This window comes from Pterocles gutturalis, unplaced genomic scaffold (genome assembly GCF_000699245.1).
Source record: "Pterocles gutturalis isolate BGI_N339 unplaced genomic scaffold, ASM69924v1 scaffold23608, whole genome shotgun sequence".
Lineage (NCBI taxonomy): Eukaryota > Metazoa > Chordata > Aves > Pterocliformes > Pteroclidae > Pterocles > Pterocles gutturalis.
Genome location: NW_010123663.1, coordinates 2,154 through 20,263, shown reverse-complemented (window position 1 = coordinate 20,263; position 18,110 = coordinate 2,154). Strand labels below are relative to the sequence as shown.

Sequence of the window (18,110 nt, the reverse complement as noted above, 5' to 3'; positions counted from 1 at the left end):
CTCCGCGTCGGGTTGTTTGTCTCTCGGGGGTTTTCACAAGGTTTAGTTTCAGGTCGCTGCTTGGTTCTTCCGGCCTCGCTCGCTGCTGGGCGAGCGGGGTTCCTGCTCCCCTGCCCTGAGGGTGGGCGCTGTGTCCGCACTGGCACCGGAGCAGTCGGCTTGGGAGCCGGGCTGGGGTTTCGCAGTACGGATACAGGTGTGCCAGGGCTCGGTAAGAGAAACCTGGGCTTGACCCTGCACTCAGCTGGGTGTTAGGAGGCCTTGTGCCCCCCCGGCTCCTCTGCCCGGCTGCTCTGGAGGAGCCCAGAGGTGGTTACTGATTGTTTGCTCCTCTGGCATTTAAACCCAAGTGTCGCGTCTGTCACTACAAACAGCTGGCTTTGCTGACACAGCGGTTCCTGAGGGGCCATTGTGGTTCCATCTGCCTGTCTGAGGTGAGACCTGAGCACCCTCCGGTTCTCTAGAGCTCATTGGGAGCAGAGCCTTCCTGGCAACCTTGCGGTTTTTTCTAAAACCTTGAAATGGGGCAGCAGTGATTAAAATTAGTGTTTTTAGTCCCAGAAGTACGTGTGAGAGTGTCAACAGGTTGCTACAACACCGTCGCTGTACTAATTTCCTTCCTCCTCGGTGGGTTGTTTCAACTGTATTACTTCAGGTCTCGGGGAGAACAGCGATGTATTCCAGAGGGTTGACAAAATGAGAGTCTGAAGGTGTTGACTCTTTTTTGGACCTTCTAAGTGCACTTGGATCCTGGCCAACCAAGTATTTCCTGCTTGTCACCTGTATTAACTGGTCTTCCCCAGGAGAGATTGAAGGGGGTGCCGGGGGAGGCAGTCACCCAACAGCTCCCCAGGTTACGGTGTAACTGTGCGATTACAGTGAAGTTTTAACTTCAAATTTAAACACGTGAAAGTCTTTTTAGGGAAGAACTTTTTAGGTAGTAGTTTCTGGAGGAACTCTGAACTGATTTGCAGAGTTTTTTTGCATCAGTGACAGATTTTGATGTGAGGGTCTTATCATCCCTAGCTGCTGCTCTTATTTTTCATTATTTTTTTCATGTATTGTTTCATGTTTTTTCCCCTCAAATGGACAGACCAGGAGAAGCAGGGGCTATCATGTTTGAGAACGAGATCTTTGGTTTCTGATGGAGTTACGAAGTATATAAACTTCTCTGCATGCATTGTGAAAGGCTAGCAGATAGGAGGCTTTCCTGTTGTGGAGAACTGGTTTCTGTCCCTGTCTCGCCAAGAGATGCCTCATCACTACAGCTTCTTTTTTAGTGATGTGTGATGCTGTTTGGAGGATTGTTCACAGAATATAAACATCCTTCAGTAAGGAGTTAAGAGGGCCTGTCCTGTGGCAGGTATGCCTTCATGTAGAAGAAACAGTATCTGTAGTGAGGAAGGAAGTACAAGGCCTGTCATTCCTGCCCAAAATAAAACTTTTAAGTGTTTTTTGTGGTATGTCACCTTCTACAGGCTTGAAACAATATCACTGGTAGCAGGAACAGTGAGGAGAGAAATCATGATGTACCATACTCTTCTGCTCCAATACAATAGACTAACTTTTAATTTAAAAAACAAACAAACAAAAAAAAACAACAAAAAAAAACTTTTTTGGAGACCTCTTTTTTAATAAAACAGAGGGAAAGTTTGGCTTGACACAGTTCTGCTTCTAAGATGTTTGTTTCTAACTACAAGCCCTTGTACTTGTGGAAGTTGGATTCCAGCTGATTTCAAACTTGGCCTTAGAAATTGTGAAGTTTCCAACAGAAAAGTTTCTTTGGGTTGTATTAGTACACCAACAGGACTCACACCCCATTAGGATGGAATAAAGTAGTGAAGGGGAAGCAGGCTTGCTGGGTTTCTCTGCAGTCCTCGAGACCTGAATGGGCAACATCAGACCTCACAAACGTTCCTGGGCCTTGTGTGCGGTGTGAGCGTGCTCACTGGGGTGCGTGACTGCCCAGTCACCTCTTGCTCACTGGGGCGTTTGCCTTGGCAGCAGCAATAGCTTCAGTGTGTTTCCGTGAAGTCACTTTGTGGCGTAGGTGTGATCCACCCCCCAAGCCCCTTACGCAATACGGTTGGCTCAGTGTGGCTCGGCTGGGAAGAAGGGGCAAACAAGGATGGAAGCAAACCACAGTCCTGACCTTGGTAGCAAGCCAGTGCTGCAGCTCCAGGACTGCAGTGATCACCTAGAGCTGCTTTTAGTTCTGTGAACTCTGTCTCTCTCTGGATTTTTTGGAGACAGAGGTCCTCTAACAGATGTGGCATCCAGCAGGAGAAACCACAGGTGTCAGGGCTTGCTCCATAAAGGCAAGAACAGCTTTGTTACCAGTTTTATAAAATTACATAGACAGTATTTTTTACAAGTCTGTGTTTTGTTGGAGCGTGGATGGGTAGATATATTTATTAGAGGTTAAATCTTGTGAGAATGGCAAAAGGACTAACTGAGGACTTGAATGAAGAGTAAGTACCCCCGCAGCACTATTGTTCATTCCTAATTTGCTAAGAAAAGAAGGAGTAAAGAAACTCCCAAATCCAAACCTATGCTACTTAAAACTGGGATCTGACAAGAGAGGATTGCAGTGAGAATCTTCCACTTTTCTCCCTGTCCTACCCTGCTCTTCAGGGGAGTGCAGGGAGGGACGATACAAAGCAGAGCGCTCCCTGACATGTGGCATGCTGGAAGGGTTGGAAGGAATTGCATTGTTTAGATTTGCGGTGGGGGAAAAGTATTCTGGTTTGCAAATGCATACTGCAAACTCCTGGCTGGCTGTTGGCTGATTTAATTGCTGCTCTGATGGACCAGAATCCTCATGAGGGCAATTATTCTGGGAGGGGAGACCTGCAGTCAGTAAAATCAGGTTTGAAGCGTTGTTAGGCTGGCATGTAGGGTCCTTCCTAAAACAGGCACAGGCAGAGAGGATTTTCCTATAGGATATGAGAGTCATTATAGTGGCTCCCAAAGGCTCTTGGAGTTGGTCTGAAAGGACCTGTAGTATGACAGGAATGTGTGTAAACCAGCTGTCCGACAGATTTGAAGGTGACTAACTTGATTAAAACTATAAGTGGTAGGAAATTCTTCTGTCAGCTGCAGGTACAAGCTGTTCCTGGGCCTTGTAAAGACCCACTTTAGACTGAAGTTCTCCTCTCGAGTTGTTTCTTTTCCCCAGTTGGTGATTGCAGAGAAACTGCAAAGCTGCTATACACACAACAGGCATGTGTCTCTAGTGTGTTCACTGAAATTGCAGATTTAAGAGGGTGGTTGAGTGCTAAAGCAACAAGCTCTGCTCCTGAACAACTCAAGTGGCTGTCCAAACCTCTTCAAAATTACTTAATTTTTGACCAGAGACTCAGTGGTGTTGATTATAGCCTCTTCCTACAAACACTCTCGGAAAAGGTCTATCTCAATAATCATTCAGCCAGACCTGGTCACACCCTCAGCACTTGCCAGCTTCTGGTGTGGTTTTTTTCTGATAACGTTCAACTCGTGTCTTTTTAGCCTGATGTGCGTTACAGCTTTGCAAGCTATGCGAGCATGTGTTTGAGTTACTCATCTGTGGTTCCCATGGAGTTGGTTTAGTTCTGAATTAAAGGATCAGCCTTTTGAATAGCAGAGTAAATGACCAGTTCTGGTGACAAAGTTTGTCTGCAAAATGTCTCTGTCATATCATGTGAAAGTCATGAGGGTGTCTTTTTACTTTGTCGCTGTAGTTGCAGGCAAGGACTGAAGTCTGCCATGTGCGGTCTGACAACCGCAAAACCCAGTCAAGCTGCTTCCATTACTTAACTTATTCTTAAGAAGTCAGCTCCTCACTAGTGTACAGTTATTGTACACAGACCTTCCAGCTGACTGCCCCCCTCTTTTTGGGGGTGCAGGTGGGAGAGAAACATAAAAATAAGTAAAAAGTGAGACTTTGTGTGAATGGTCCCATTCCAGTATTTTAAACGCTCAGGTGGATTGGGAGTGGTGCTGGGGAGGGGAAAACTGGAGCCACTGGTAATAAAAACTACCCATATGAGTGACCTGATCCTGAATCACAGCGACGTGTTTGCTACTGTGTAAAATTTATGCTAAGGGGTGGGGAGAACTACGAAGTGGGAAAAGGGAAACCGGTAGGCTTTTATAAAATGGTTCTAGATTTGGTATGAGACATTGCTGTTTGTGCAGCACTGAGTGCCCAGCGTGACTCTGGGGCTGGCTGCTCTGGGCAGATGTCTTGCTAGGACTGTGGAGATTTGCTTCCAAGCTTCGTCATAACTCTTCTACAAATAAAACTTAGGGCAGTTGGTGGAAATGCTAGGTTAAGGGAGAGGTAAGCAGTCTGTTGTGTCCTTGGGGCAACTGTGGTCTTGTGTTAAGACTGCCACAGCATCAGTTTTCTCTTCTAGCAGTCGCAGGAAGCAGCTGTTTAGACATGGGAAGCCCCTCTCAAGAGCCTGACTGACTTTTCTGCTCTTATGAGAGTATTGTTATAAGCACGTCCAGCAGTATTTTGCTTTGTGCTTTCACTGCCGTGTCCCGTGTTGGGGCCAGGGGTGAGCTCAGTGTGCTTCCAGGCAAACAGGTCTCGTTGCGGAGGTTGGTGGACTTCGTACTTGGGTGTTAGGTGTGTGCCCTGCAAGGCCAAAGCATTCGTGGGCTCATGCTTCAAGATCGATAAGCATCTGTTGGCATCATGAAAGAAAAGGGTATTTTTAGAGCAGAATTAGGTTTGCTGGGGTCTTTTTAAGGATAGAGGGGAGAATTGGCATTCGTGGGCTCATGCTTCAAGATCGATAGGCATTTGTTGGCATCGGGAAAGAAAAGGGTATTTTTAGAACAGAATTAGGTCTGCTGGGGTCCTTTTAAGCATAGAGGGGAGAACTGAGTGAAACAGGGAATGGGGCCTTGCAAACCTCGAGACAAAGGCAGGCAGCAGTGTATTTGTGTAAGGGAACAAGATAAGTTGCGTTGTGTGTCTTCAGAAAATAGAATGAAAAAATGAACTAGTTGTCAACTTTTGTAATGGGGCATGAAGATGTGGCGTTGGTGTTTATCACTTAATGCACCAGGTGACACGGTCTGGTGATGGCAATGCCAAATCTGGATAAAGAAAATTCAGCCATTGTAATAAAACATAAAGTGTAGCAAATACATCCTTTTATGATCTTTGACCAGTTCTTTGCACAGTGATAGGAAGGAAGGGGTTAGGGGATCTGATGTCCTGATAAATACCAGGTCTGATTCTTGTGGTTTTTTTTTTTCTTTCAGATGGAAAGAATGCGAATGGATCCAAACAGCGTTATAATCGTAAAAGAGAAACTTCATATTCAAAAAATGAGAACTTTTCTGGTCAGTCCCGTCGCTCCAATTCACAGAAAAGCAAAGCTTTTAACAAGATGCCCCCTCAAAGGGGAGGTAGCGGCGGAAGTGGCAAACTTTTTAGCTCTAGTAATGGTGGAAGACGAGATGAGGTGAGAATTGTAATGCCATGCCTCCGAGGCCTTCTTTCTTGGGACAAGAGGATCACTCTGACCTGCTTAGATAGGTCTTCTGTGTTCAGCTCCTGGGCTGGGTTTTGCTAACATCGGTGAGATGCCAGAGTGAGTGTGAGCGGAACAACTGTGCAACAACAGAAGAGGAGAGCTCTCTGCTCTGGGAGACTTGCAATAATAAAAACACCTGAGGAAGGGGTACCTAGGCAGACCACATACGTATCTCATGAAACAAGAGGTCCTTCATGAAAATATCTAGTGATACCATTTCTAGCTTTTAAGTCTGAGGTGATGGTGCCTAACCACTTCAGTGCCCAGATTTGCATGTGGTAATGGTATTGGGAAAGTCATCATGTTAGCCTTGGTGACATCAAGATGGAGTAAAACCAGAGTGAGGCTTTTATGCTGATGTGGGTCTAAATACTGTAAACTCTTTGTGGGTTTTCATTGTTACAGAGGATTCTGATTTTTCAGTTTTAGTGGATGAGCAACCCTGCTCGCCTAAATTGCTGACTCTGTCAAAACTCACTTACTGTCTCTGTTTAATTCTTGTTGTTTGCCTCATTATATGAGAACTAACCAAAATAAGTACAACCTGTGGAAATAGTAATCAGACTTGTATTGCCGCCCATCTGAAAGAATATTGTCAGGATTTGAACAACTTCTGTTACTAGCCTTGACTGCTAGGCTTTGCCAGCTTTTACTTGTCCTTATGTGGGTTGCTTTTGTGCTCCCCTCCTTTGGATCAGTGTGGGGTAAGACCACTCAGTTCTAACTTTCAGGTTCTCATGCACTTCTAACGCTGCACTACTTGATTTGCAGAACTGGAATGGGAGCAGGTGAGTGAGTGGTTGCTGTGTATTTTGTACGTAATCACTGATGGGGTGTGGGTATCGACTTGTGCTGACGCTTTTGCAGTAAATTGTAGCAAATTCTAACAAATGCTGTTGTCTCTTAGGTAGCAGAGGCTCAGCGGGCAGAGTTCAGCCCTGCCCAGTTCTCTGGTCCCAAGAAGATTAATCTGAACCACTTACTGAACTTCACTTTTGAACCCCGTGGCCATGCAGGCCATTTTGATGGGAATGGACATGGCAACTGGGGGAAAAGGAACAAGTGGGGACATAAGCCTTTCAACAAGGAGCTCTTCCTACAGGCCAAGTGAGTGGAAGACTAGCAGGGCTCTAAGACTTCTGCAGATACACTGAGCTGTAAGGAATGATCAGCCGAGGAATTGTTTGACCTTGAGTACTTGCACTGATTTTTCTAGGGTGAAGTTACCTCTTTGTAGTGTTTTTAGTGGTAATGACTATTCTTAAAAACAGACAAAAAATATACCAAGTTGTCGTCTTTACTTGTTTACAAGGTATCTGATGGAGTGAGTCCTTTAGATACAAACCAATTAGTCTTCTTGTCTAGATCCCCAGCTGGCTGTTTCTTACATGTTTCTGGAAAACAGCTCTGCCTGGCTCATTCTGCAGTTAGTATGTGATGATGTGTCTAACCAACACACCTGTATGCTGGAAATCTGGTTGTGAATTGAACTCTTTTGGATTTTGTTGGTAGAAGTTACTGACTGTGCCCAGCAGCTTTCTGCTGGATAAAGAAGAAGCTCAGAGAGTCCTGTAGGGTATTCTCAAAGAATTATTAGAAACAACTGAGTGGATCATCTGTCTTTTTGCCTTTCCCCAGCTGCCAGTTTGTTGTCTCTGAAGAACAGGACTACACAGTCCACTTTGCTGATCCAGATACCTTGGTCAACTGGGACTTTGTGGAGCAAGTGGTCAGTTTTGATGGGCTAGATTTTTTTTTCTTCTTCTTCAGAAGCTCAACCTGTCTTTAACTGCCTCTTTATCTCTGTGATGTTACGTAAAACTCAGCTGTTTTTGAGTTGAGGCCTCTTCTGTCACTCCCACAATACTGGGAAAGATCTGTCATGGAATATATTATGAAATACTTTCATGACAGGAAAAGAGAAGTGCTAAAATCTATTAGGAAAATTAGCAGCTTCTTCTTGCTTTCGCAGATGGAAGCTCATCAAAAATAGTATCTGACATTCTGTAGACAGAGTCCTTGTGATCAAGATATTAACAGAAAACTTGGGCATGAGTCCATGGAAGAGGACTAGGGTGTAGAATTTTGAAGAATTATTCTGTGCATAGGTGGCCTATCTTGCCTAGCAACAAAATGGCAAATCTCTTGAAAATTGTGGTCAGAACTTTGGGTTGCCTCAAGTAGAAACTTCTTATCTGCCAAGACTGCTCTTGTATGGTGTAGCTGGAGAGGAGGTAGGCTTACCGATGGTGCAAGAGACCTGAAAAGTCTAGGTGTTTGCTTGGCAGTTATGTCTCTGCAACATACAGATGCTAACGAAGTGTGTGACTGAACTAGTGTGTTCAGGGAAATAGCCAAGTTCAGCCTTGCAGTTAAACAGGGCTGCACAAGTGAGTAAGTGAGGCAACAGAGGTCACTTGCTGTATTCTCGCTGTCTGAATTTGGATGATGAAGATGCTGCAGACTCTTAGAGATGTTGAATACATGAGGGAAAATATTAGAAGAGTCACTTTTTTAATGTTAGAGTACCAGATGGGTGGCTTTGGAAGTTATTCCATGTGCAGTCTGAAGGTGTTACTGAGTTCACAGTAAATAAGCAGAGCCTAAAGAGCTGGAAGATTAATATGTTAAAGTAGATCTTACAGATGGCTTATTCTGTAGCACAGAAACCGATTTCCAAGTCTAAAACTTGTACTGTTCTTCTCATGTGCCATTTCAGCGAATTTGTGGCCATGAAGTGCCCTCTTGCCCAATATGTCTGTACCCACCAACTGCAGCAAAGATCACCCGCTGTGGGCACATCTTTTGTTGGGCATGTATCCTTCACTACCTCTCCTTGAGTGAGAAGACCTGGAGTAAGTGTCCTATTTGTTATGGCTCTGTTCACAAGAAGGACCTCAAGAGGTGAGACTTGATATTTATTAAATGATGTATCTTTTCAAAATGTTATTTTTACCCTACTAACCTCCTCCTTACGTTGCAGTGTTGTTGCTATGGAAACACGTCAGTATGCGATTGGTGATACCATTACGATGCAACTTATGAGAAGAGAGAAGGGTGTTCTGATAGCACTGCCCAAATCCCAGTGGATGAATGTGGTGCAGCCTGTTTACGTCGAAAGTGAGTGTATCTGAGTACTGGTGATTGGCATCCTGCTCCTGGCTGTGACTAGGACCTGTGGAGAGAGGATTTACCATGGCAATGCCACGCTGTCACCTTAAAATAGCCCAGACTACAAAACATGGGTTTTAGCATCTTGAAAACCTTAATGACCACATCTTAATAATAAGCTTTCTGCCCACACTTTGTTTTGTAAGGCTTTAACTTGTGTGCTGTTGCCCTTCAAGTTACTGCACTGCAGACTCCTGCCTTCTCAGTCCTTGGTATTCGACTGATGTGTGTTTTGTGTTGTACAGTCATTGGTGTAGACTCTGCTGATTTTCTTGGCTCTTCAGTTTCCTTAACTTTTTCCTTCCTGGCTCCTCATTATACAGCTTAGCAAAAAGAACTGTCTCTGTGTCTAAACTATTTAAGGATGTAATCTTCAGCAAGGTTTTCATCCTCTTCGCTTACCAACTAAAACCTGTGAATGATATGGGAAAATAATCAAAATTATTGCAAACCTGTTCCAAACATCTGTTCCTGACTTCTTCAGTTTTCTGCAGTCAAGTAGTGTGACTAACACATCATCATCTTATCTGTTAGTATCACAAAAATTCTGTGACTAAAGAAATAATTTTACTTAACATTGCTGCTTAGTGGGCTGTCTTGGCTCGCTTCACTTTGCAGTCACATTTGTGAAAGGCTGTGTGCATTTCAGCTCTCTGTAAAGTCAAGTTTCTTAATGCATGATGGGTATCCAGCATGCGGGGTGCGCACTTACATGTTCCTCAGTATTTGAAAATAAGTTTTTTCATAAAACGAACAAAAGAACAAATGTGGGATTTGAGATAATTCTAACCCCAGGCGATTGAGCATGAACTTGGTGTTCTGTAGAGGAGGTTGGACCCTGGGGGAGCAGTGGAGGTGTGGACTGTATATGATTCTATGGTTGCTGTGAAGTATGTAGTTAGGATAAACAAAGTAACAAAGAAAACTACCTTTTGCTAAACTTGCAATTCTTTGGTTTACTGTTTCTGCTCTGCTTCTTGTAAAAGCCTCATAATAATGTTTGGTATAGATTGTGAATACACAGGGGTTTATGAACTAGTTTGGGACAAAGCAGAGGTCACTTTTGCAGAATGTTCCAGTTGCAATATTTTTGAGTACATAGAGAAGAGGAAGAAGCTGCGGAGTGCGTTTCTTTCAGGAAGTTTTGATCCCTCAAGGCTTCCACAGCAAAGAAGTTTGGATGTGCAGCAGCTGAGTGGTGAAGTGGCAGGTTGAAAGCGGCAGGAGAGCTGCTGCCTGGGGGAGATGTGTGTAGCAGAGCAGGTGTGTGGCACCTTCTTGCCATCGGTGGTATCAGGGTAATACGTGGAGTCTGTGTCAAACTCTTGCTAACTGTTGTCCACCCTGGAGTGGATTAACTCACTAAATTGAGCAGTAACAAAACTTCAGAAGAAACAGCAGTTCAAAGTGTGCCTGTGCGTGCAGATATTAATGGTTTGGTGCTCGTTCTGTTCAGATGACCAGCACAGTCAGTATTCAAAGCTGCTTCTGGCATCCAGGGAGCAGGTCCTGCAGCTGGTGATTCTGGAGGAGAAAGCAGCGTTACTGAAACAGTACGAGGAAGAAAAACACACCCCAGAGGCTTGCTTTATTGAAGCGGCTATCCAGGAACTGAAGGTGAGAACCTCTGGAGGCTTTGAGTAACTTTAAATAAACAGTATACTGAGTGCTAAGCATCTGTGTTCTGGTGCGTAAGTGGTTGTGTGTGATTATTTTGGTCTCCGTGATGTACATACTAGTTGGGTGGTGAAGTTTGCTGCTAGAGTAGTATTAAAAATCTTGGAGGAGACTATAGCCTTTGGACCCCAGGTATTTGGAGTGATGCTCAAGATAGAACAGAATGCTTTTTACTGAATGGAATTTCTTCCATTAAATGTAAAGGAGTTCTGCTTTCAAAGGAAAATGTGTTTCCCTTTCAGGTCCAGCAATTTCTGGGAAAACTTCTGTCGGGCAAATATGAGCAAACCTGTAGAACATTCCTTTTCAAAGCCTTTAGGTGTCCTATAATGGGTGTGCTTTCCAATAATAAGAAGGAGCAGACCTCTCTCCAAGGGTCACTCTTTGTCACAGATGAATTATAGATCTATGAAAACCTGAAGTATAGGACAAGGCTAAAAATAACTATGGTGATAGTCTCCTGGCTTAAATAGGAAATTAAAACTTGTTCTCTTTGGATGACCTCTAGGAGCGGGAAGCAGCACTCTCTGCCGACCAGGATAAAAACAATGGCATTGCTGGAATCAGTGCAGCTGTGGAGGAATTGGTCCTAGAAAGCTCCAAGGCCACAGAGCCTCCAGTTTCCCAAGGAAAAAAGGTGGGTGACAACTCCACTGTGGCAGATCTTGTTGGTACTTAATTCTGTCGCTTTACACTGCAGTGCATGGTGAACAGGTGCCAAAGACTTTATGCAGAGATTAAAATCTTTTGAAGGAGGTGATGTGGTGCTAACAGTATGCTCTCTGCTGTGATAGTGTGGTGTGGAATACGTCTCTGCATTTGATGAAGAGCTTGTGGAGCCTTGCTCAGATCTGGCAGGTTCCTGTTCGCCTCCTGTGGAAGCAGAAGAGGCGGTGCTGGAGGAAGAGGGAGTACCTGAGATGGACACCGTAGGGGAAGCTGATACGAACACTACAGAAGAACCAAATCCAGCTGACACAAGCTACCAAGAATCTAAGGATACCGTTAGCAGTGGACGTCTTAGCAACTCTCCTTTTTACTATTTCTATCAAGGTAAGTGCGATGAAATTCTGGAGTCATGGGGGCAGAGATGGCTCCTTTGGACCCTTCTTGAGGGAGATGTTTGTCACTAATTTAGATGCAGCTAAACCCTGTAAGATAGAACTCCCACATAAACTCAGAAAGGAGCTTTAATTTGATTACTGGAGAAAGTACTGAGGTGGGGAGAAGGGTATTGAAAATTAACAGGCAAAGAACATGTGATGATATCTTATCTTATAGCGGAGGATGGACAGTGTATGTATCTTCACCCTGTGAATGTCCGATGTCTTGTTCGTGAATATGGCAGCTTGGAGAAGAGTCCAGAGAAGATAACTGCAGCTGTAGTGGAGATCACGGGCTACTCAATGACAGAGGTAGTTACTTTATCTTCTTATTAATTAAAGGCCCTTGTTTTAGCAGATTGATTATTGTGGCTGACAGGTGAGACTTATTTCTCTTCAGTAATAAAAAATAATAACTGTGAATGGGTAGGCATGCTGATCTGTGAAGGGTATCTGTGTAAGGTGCAGCACCTTAATTTGCTTTTGATAAGAAGACTGCAGTCTAACTTTCGGGTTTTTTTTTCCCAGAAGGCAGGAAGTTCTAGGAGTAAGAGAATTGCAAGCTTCAGATTGGTTTGTTGTTAAAGTTGTCTTTAAAAAAAAGTAAATTATTTTCTTGTATAAGACAGTAGTTTGAACTAGACAGGTTATCATCTTTCTCAACCTGAAGAAGTGTTCTGCCTCTGTCTTGATCCTCAGAAACTGCTTGATCAAGGGTAGAGGTGGGATGTTATGAAAATAAAGAGGATGGAAAGAAATTTCAGTGTTTGAGATAGGCGTGAAAGTGCTTAAGACACTGAAGTTCTGGAAGAAGCGATGGGTCTTGAGTTACTTTACCTCAGATAAAGACAACTGTAAGAATTGGCATGTGCAGTAACAACTACACATAATTCTTAATTCACCTTTAAGAAAGGGTATGCTCAAGTGAGAATGGATGCAGAGGTAGTAGGGAATTGTCTTAAAGTTTTCCAGTTCTGCAAGGAAAAATACAAAACTAGACTGAAACTAGCGGAGTAAAGTGGTGGTTGTTGGCCCAAAAAATTTAAGTGTAAAAGGCAAATTTGGTCCAGTGCAAAACCAAATGCATCAGAGGACTGGTATTGTAGACTTTTATTCCTGTGATGTGAGTGAGAAGGGAGGAATAAAAAGAAGATTGGTAGCCCAGCTGGAGTAACTGCATCCAACTCTGCTTATGATGTAGTTGGTAGAGATCTTGGAGCATTTGGTTTTGACGCAGCATCCTTTACGTGTTTGTAGTTTATAAAGTGATTATTGTGTCACTGCTGCTATTTTTTTCCGTTTGATTGGATGAATGGTGGGCGTCCTGTCCTCATAAGCTGTTCGTCACTATGGCAGCCTCTAGACCTTGTTGTGACGATATATCTGCTCTTTTTTTTTATCAGGATATAAGACAGCGTCATCGTTACCTCTGTCACTTGCCTCTCACCTGTGAGTTCAGCATTTGTGAACTGGCTCTGAAGCCACCCATCATCTCTAAGGAGACTTTAGAGTTGTTTTCAGGTCGGTAACTACCTTTCTAGTAGGCTCTGTCATGTATCTGTGAGGGTGAGGGGGAAGTAGTTCTGAGCCCTTAATGGCAGAAAAAAAGAACATACGTAGCAGCTTTACTCCTCTTGCACCAACTGTCTGATGATTACTAGCCAGAACAACCCCTGTTCCCTCCTTTATAGACAACAATGACACAAAGAATAAAAAAGCCCAACTGCTTGGAAGAGCATATGTTGTTTGTAAGCATGTTTTGTTACTAATGGGTTGTAACTGAATATGTTGTTCTTAAAGCTGGAGAAAACAGTGCCAAAGTATTGGTGTGGGGTTTTTTGACATCCAGTGCTATGAATTGCTCCTAGATGACCTTGAAAAGAGGAAACGTCTACGGCAGAAGAAAGCTCGTGATGAACGACGACGTGAACGCAGAATTGAGATAGAAGAAAACAAGAAACAGGGCAAATGTAAGTCATGACTGAGCATCACTGGTGGATTTCCAGTCATCTTTAGTTGATGAGCTGGTGTCTTGAGCTATAGGATGAACTGTAAGGCCTTTAGTTTGTACTGTATACTTAAAACAAGATTACAAAGTATTAGAAACAATGTCTGTAGCGTGAAAAATATAATCTGGTTTAGTCAAGATGTTAAACGATGTCACACAATGCCTGGGAGAGACAGAGGGCATTCAAGGGCACAGCTATCTTCATGGTGTCTCTGTAGCGTGAAAAATATAATCTGGTTTAATCAAGATGTTAAACGGAGAGACAGAGGGCATTCGAGGGCACAGCTATCTTCATGGTGTCTGTAGCTCTCAGGTTTCTTAATTTCTGTTTTTATAGTAATCGTGATATAGAGTGAAAAGTGAAGAAAGAAAAAAAAATGCCTGGGAACTGCTTCCATCCAGCAGCAGGGCTGTACTGGTCTCTGAAATAGAGGGTGGAAAGAAAATTGAGTTGGCACCTCCTAGACTCCTGAAGCAACTTGCATATTGACACTCTTCCCCCACATTGTGTAGTGCTTTAATTTAAAACCTCTTTCTAGATCCAGAAGTCCATATTGCTTTAGAGAATCTGCAGCAGTTCCCTGCTTTTACCTCCTGCCCCGGAGAAACTACCAGCATTGATCATCAGAGCTTCTGTCTGTCTCCTCTTGGCAGAAGCCCTGTGTTTCAGACAGGTGAGCATCTGGAAAAAACACATCACACCTAGCTCTTGATGGTTCTTTTGGGATCTACTGCTCAGGTCATCATGCTAAATTTTCTTAATACTGATCAAAGACTGCTGCTTTCCTAGATTGTCTCTGAGGTCATACACAAAAGGCTGACATGGCTAAGAAACGTTCTGGTCCTTTGTCTGCTTTTTACTACTTCTACTGTAGTGACAATGTGAGGTCTGAACTATAGTTACCCCATCTTTTAAATTCTTGATGAGGCAGAAAAAAAGAAAGGAAAAAAATTCCCCAAAAAGGGAAGAAAAGTGTGTATGCCAGGAAAACACTACTGGCATTCTTTCTACCCTCTCCATCTTCCCCACCACATTATACTAAAATAAAACATAGTTGATGAGCACCCAGTTAGGTTGTTGTCCAGTGATGCTTTACCAAACATTTTATCTTGCAGTTCATAAAAAGTATTAAATATAAACTATTCTTAAATGTTTTGTTCTCAACAAAACCCCAACCAACCACCAAAAAGAACTCCACGCACAACGCTCCAAAATAAGCAAGTAAAAACGACAAAGGAGAAAAAAAAAAACCAAAAACTTAAATCTCCCCTAAATAAAAAGATTGAGGAAATTTGAGAGGTCCCACTGTGTGACTAAAGGATGGAACCAATGAGATTAAAATGGTTAATTACGTAAGATAATAAAACTTTATTTCTGTTTCATCCTGATAAGCAGCATAATGAGTGCCTTCGCCAAATGCAACTGGCTTTAATTATCTGCTGCTTTCTCTGTAGAGTCTGTTCCAACTCCACTGTCACCTGCTGCCAGCCAGGTCAGCCCGTTGCTCTGTGGGAGTTTAGAAGAAGAGTCTCCCTTCCCTTCCTTTGCCCAGGTAAGCCATGTAGCAGAGGGAGTCTTGTCAGAATTGCTTGTGTCTTAGTTGGGGATTAGTCTGAGGGCACAGTTGCTTTACCCACAAAAATAATGTGGGATAAATCTTACGGAGATGACATAGGGTTTGAGCGCTTGAAGAGTTTCTAGATTTTCTTGCCGGTTAGAGGGTGTGTTCTAGTACATGGGATGTAATCATATCTTATAATTTTTTTGATAGATGTTGAGAGTTGGAAAGGCAAAACCAGAAGCGTGGCCCAAACCTGCTCCAAAAACAAAAGGTAAGAAAATTTGATGTTACTGTTTCAGGTTCTTTCCCATGCACCTAAATCTAACAAGTCTTGTAACTTCACAAGAAACATCTGGAATGGAGTGACATTTGCCCTGTGAAAGTTCTATACAGCCTTCTGCCCCTCAAGGCCTTTTTCTTCTTTCAGATGAGAACGCTCTGGCACTCCCTGTGCCAGCGGATAGCGATGGGGAAAGTGACAGCTCTGACCGCATGCCTGTGCCCAGCTTCCAGAATTCCTTCAGCCAAGCTATTGAGGCAGCCCTCCTGAAACTGGACAAACCGTCCACAGCTGATCATTTATCAGGTAAGAAGTTGGGGGAAGGCATGAAAAAATTCTGAATTAAAAAAAAAATCAGTATTTTCCCTTCTTCCTCTGGGAAAAGTGAGAGCAGCAATTTTGGGGACCAAAAATTGGTGGCAGAAAAGTTCTGAAAATTGCCAGATTGTGGTTTCTGAACAGCTTGACTAGGGCTTCTGTTAGCTTAAAGCAGGTCTCTTAATGGGAGCTGAGAAGATCTCCAGCTAGCAAAGAACCCTGGTAGGACAAAGATGGCTTTTGACAATCATGTTTGCCATGTCTCTACTGGAACTTAATTTAAGCTTTATCTCAATGAAGTTCAGGTTATGCACTTTTAAACTAAAAATACCTGAGCTGCTGAACTACCACTTTAGTTTGACCAAAATGTCAAGGTAACTGCTAGCTGAGATTTCAGATTAGGGAGTCTGAGGCAAATTGAGATGGACTTAAACTGCCAGGTCTGGTGCTGGCTGATAAAATGGATTTATAATGCTCAGTTGTGATGTTTAGCTTCGGCTTCTGTTTGGAGACTGCACTGAATGATGGAGAGTTGGACTGGAGGGCCTGAGAGTTTCAGTGAAACTGAGTGTCAGCTCCAGTTGTAGTGGGTTTTTTTGGACACGGATGAAAGTGATACCTGTCTGAAAGGCAAACTGCTGCACGCTTGTAGTCCTAGGGTCTGCTCTTGCAACAGCAGTTTCAGAATGTTGGGCATGTTTATAGGTGTGGTTTAGGTGTGATGGAGTCTCCTTTAGTTTGTCTGCAGTAATTTTTTTTTTGTTAAACTACCTGGTGCTGAGTTGATAGTATCACAGACCTGTAGAAGTCACTTAGACTAGGGAAGACCGTATGTAATTTCTGTGTGACATTCCTGTTCCATGAGAGTGACAGTGTCATTTTAATCCTTCACAGAGGAAAAGGGAGGCAAGAAAAGAAAGAAACAGAAGCAGAAGCTACTGTTCAGCACCTCTGTTGTTCACACAAAGTGATTCTGCTATTCAAGAGAAGTTTCCTCTCCTGGTTTTCTTTTCATTTTGCTTTGTTTTGCTGCTATAGTTTAAGTATTTAAATTTGAACAGACTAAACTTGTGTTTCCGGGGCTTTTAGAGGGTTCAGGAGGAAATCATGATAGTATATGTTGAAGTAAGATCTGGTTCCAACTGCTCAATCAGTTTATACTGAAACAAAGTTTTGAAAAAAACAACCCAGAGACAAATCAGCCAAGACTTCTAGTCTGTGCTAAGCTGGTTCTTTTGGCATAATAAGCAATATGAAAGTCTTTACAGATGTGTGGCCCTGCCAGAATACTGCAGTATTACCTAAGTGAAGAGGCAGAGAGCCTTTAATTTTCCTAGAAGTATTTATGGCAGAAGTCCATCTGACTGGCAGTACTCCTGTTTCAGTAAAGCTGTCAAACTGCTCTCTAGAGAAACAGATTTCTGCGGCACTGGAAATGGGCAAAAGAGCTTCCTGGCTTTAGAGTGTTAGCTGCTATGTCTGTTCTTTTTCTAAAGAGCAAGAATTCCTCCTGTTCTCCTGGCTTGGAAAGATTTAAAGCTGAGGTGAGTGCAAAGCAGAACTTGGCTACTTGGTTTTGAAGTGACTCTTGATGACTTTGTGTATTTCAAAATGCATACTGGCACTAGTGGTAGAAGGGACCTCCTGGCTTCTCTCACTTGTTCAACTCTGTTTTAATGTGGGTGAGTGAGGCTGCTAATTTTTTTGTTTGGTGTTTTTTTTTTTTTTTTTTTGCCAACCATGGGCTACACATTCTTTGTAACCTGATCATCTAGAATAAACACTCCACCCTAGGGCTCTTGGTAACTACCTGAACGATGTTTTCACACTGGCTGCTCTCAGACTGGAAGAACAACTGATAGCTGGAGTCTGTAGATAACTTCTATCCCTCAGCAAGAAACTGGAGTCTGTTGTGTTGCGATAAGGGCCTGTATCTGCAGCAAGCACCTCAGGCTATAAACTGCCTCTTCTGGACCCCTCCCCACTCTTCCTTTGGGTGGTCACATCCTGCACTGCTTGTGGTTTGATTTGAGCTAATGAGTTAAGTGGTGTGGATTTTGTTGAATAAAATGAACTGTAGGTGTAATGTACCAGCCAAGGCCAACAGTTGCAATAAATCATACGCACACGCCCTTACAATACTGCACTGGTCCTTAGCTGGGCCTGAACTGTCATATCAGCGGGGAGCACAATACCGCTTAGTTGCACAGATTCAATCTTACCTTCTTACTGACAGCACTCGTGCCAGGAGCTGGTATAAAGTCCCACCTCACTTCCAGTGCAAGACTGACGGGTGTCTTCTGCTGTCTTCAGCCCCGTGCACAGCAGGGGAGTGCCTGCATCTGCACAGGCTCTACAAGCTGATGTGCTTGCTCTCTCCCTGACACTGTGCCTCATCTGAGTAAGGTTTGCAGTCAGGTATTCTAACACCACTGGTAAATTAATTGCTTGTGTTCC

At 43.4% G+C, this 18,110-nt stretch overlaps 1 protein-coding gene across 1 annotated transcript; it reads left to right on the top strand.

Annotated features, from left to right (window-relative positions):
* The first annotated feature begins 5,264 nt into the window (after nucleotides 1–5,264).
* On the top strand, nucleotides 5,265–17,316 carry RNF10 (ring finger protein 10). Its single transcript, XM_010077996.1, has 16 exons — nucleotides 5,265–5,462; nucleotides 6,442–6,641; nucleotides 7,173–7,263; nucleotides 8,254–8,438; nucleotides 8,518–8,654; nucleotides 10,162–10,322; nucleotides 10,891–11,019; nucleotides 11,177–11,435; nucleotides 11,664–11,797; nucleotides 12,889–13,006; nucleotides 13,354–13,455; nucleotides 14,033–14,167; nucleotides 14,949–15,046; nucleotides 15,266–15,326; nucleotides 15,483–15,641; nucleotides 16,548–17,316. Exons 1-16 carry the CDS (start codon nucleotides 5,388–5,390, stop codon nucleotides 16,622–16,624), a joined length of 2,121 nt encoding a protein of 706 aa, XP_010076298.1. The 5' UTR covers nucleotides 5,265–5,387; the 3' UTR covers nucleotides 16,625–17,316.
* The last annotated feature ends 794 nt before the right edge of the window (nucleotides 17,317–18,110 follow it).

Coding starts and splice junctions, on each gene's coding strand:
- RNF10 (XM_010077996.1), top strand. CDS start 5,388: ATGCCCCCTCAAAGGGGAGGTAGCGGCGGAAGTGGCAAACTTTTTAGC. Junction 13,456..14,032: donor AAACAAGAAACAGGGCAAAT/GTAAGTCATGAC, acceptor ACCTCTTTCTAG/ATCCAGAAGTCCATATTGCT. Junction 15,047..15,265: donor CCTTCCCTTCCTTTGCCCAG/GTAAGCCATGTA, acceptor TTTTTTTGATAG/ATGTTGAGAGTTGGAAAGGC.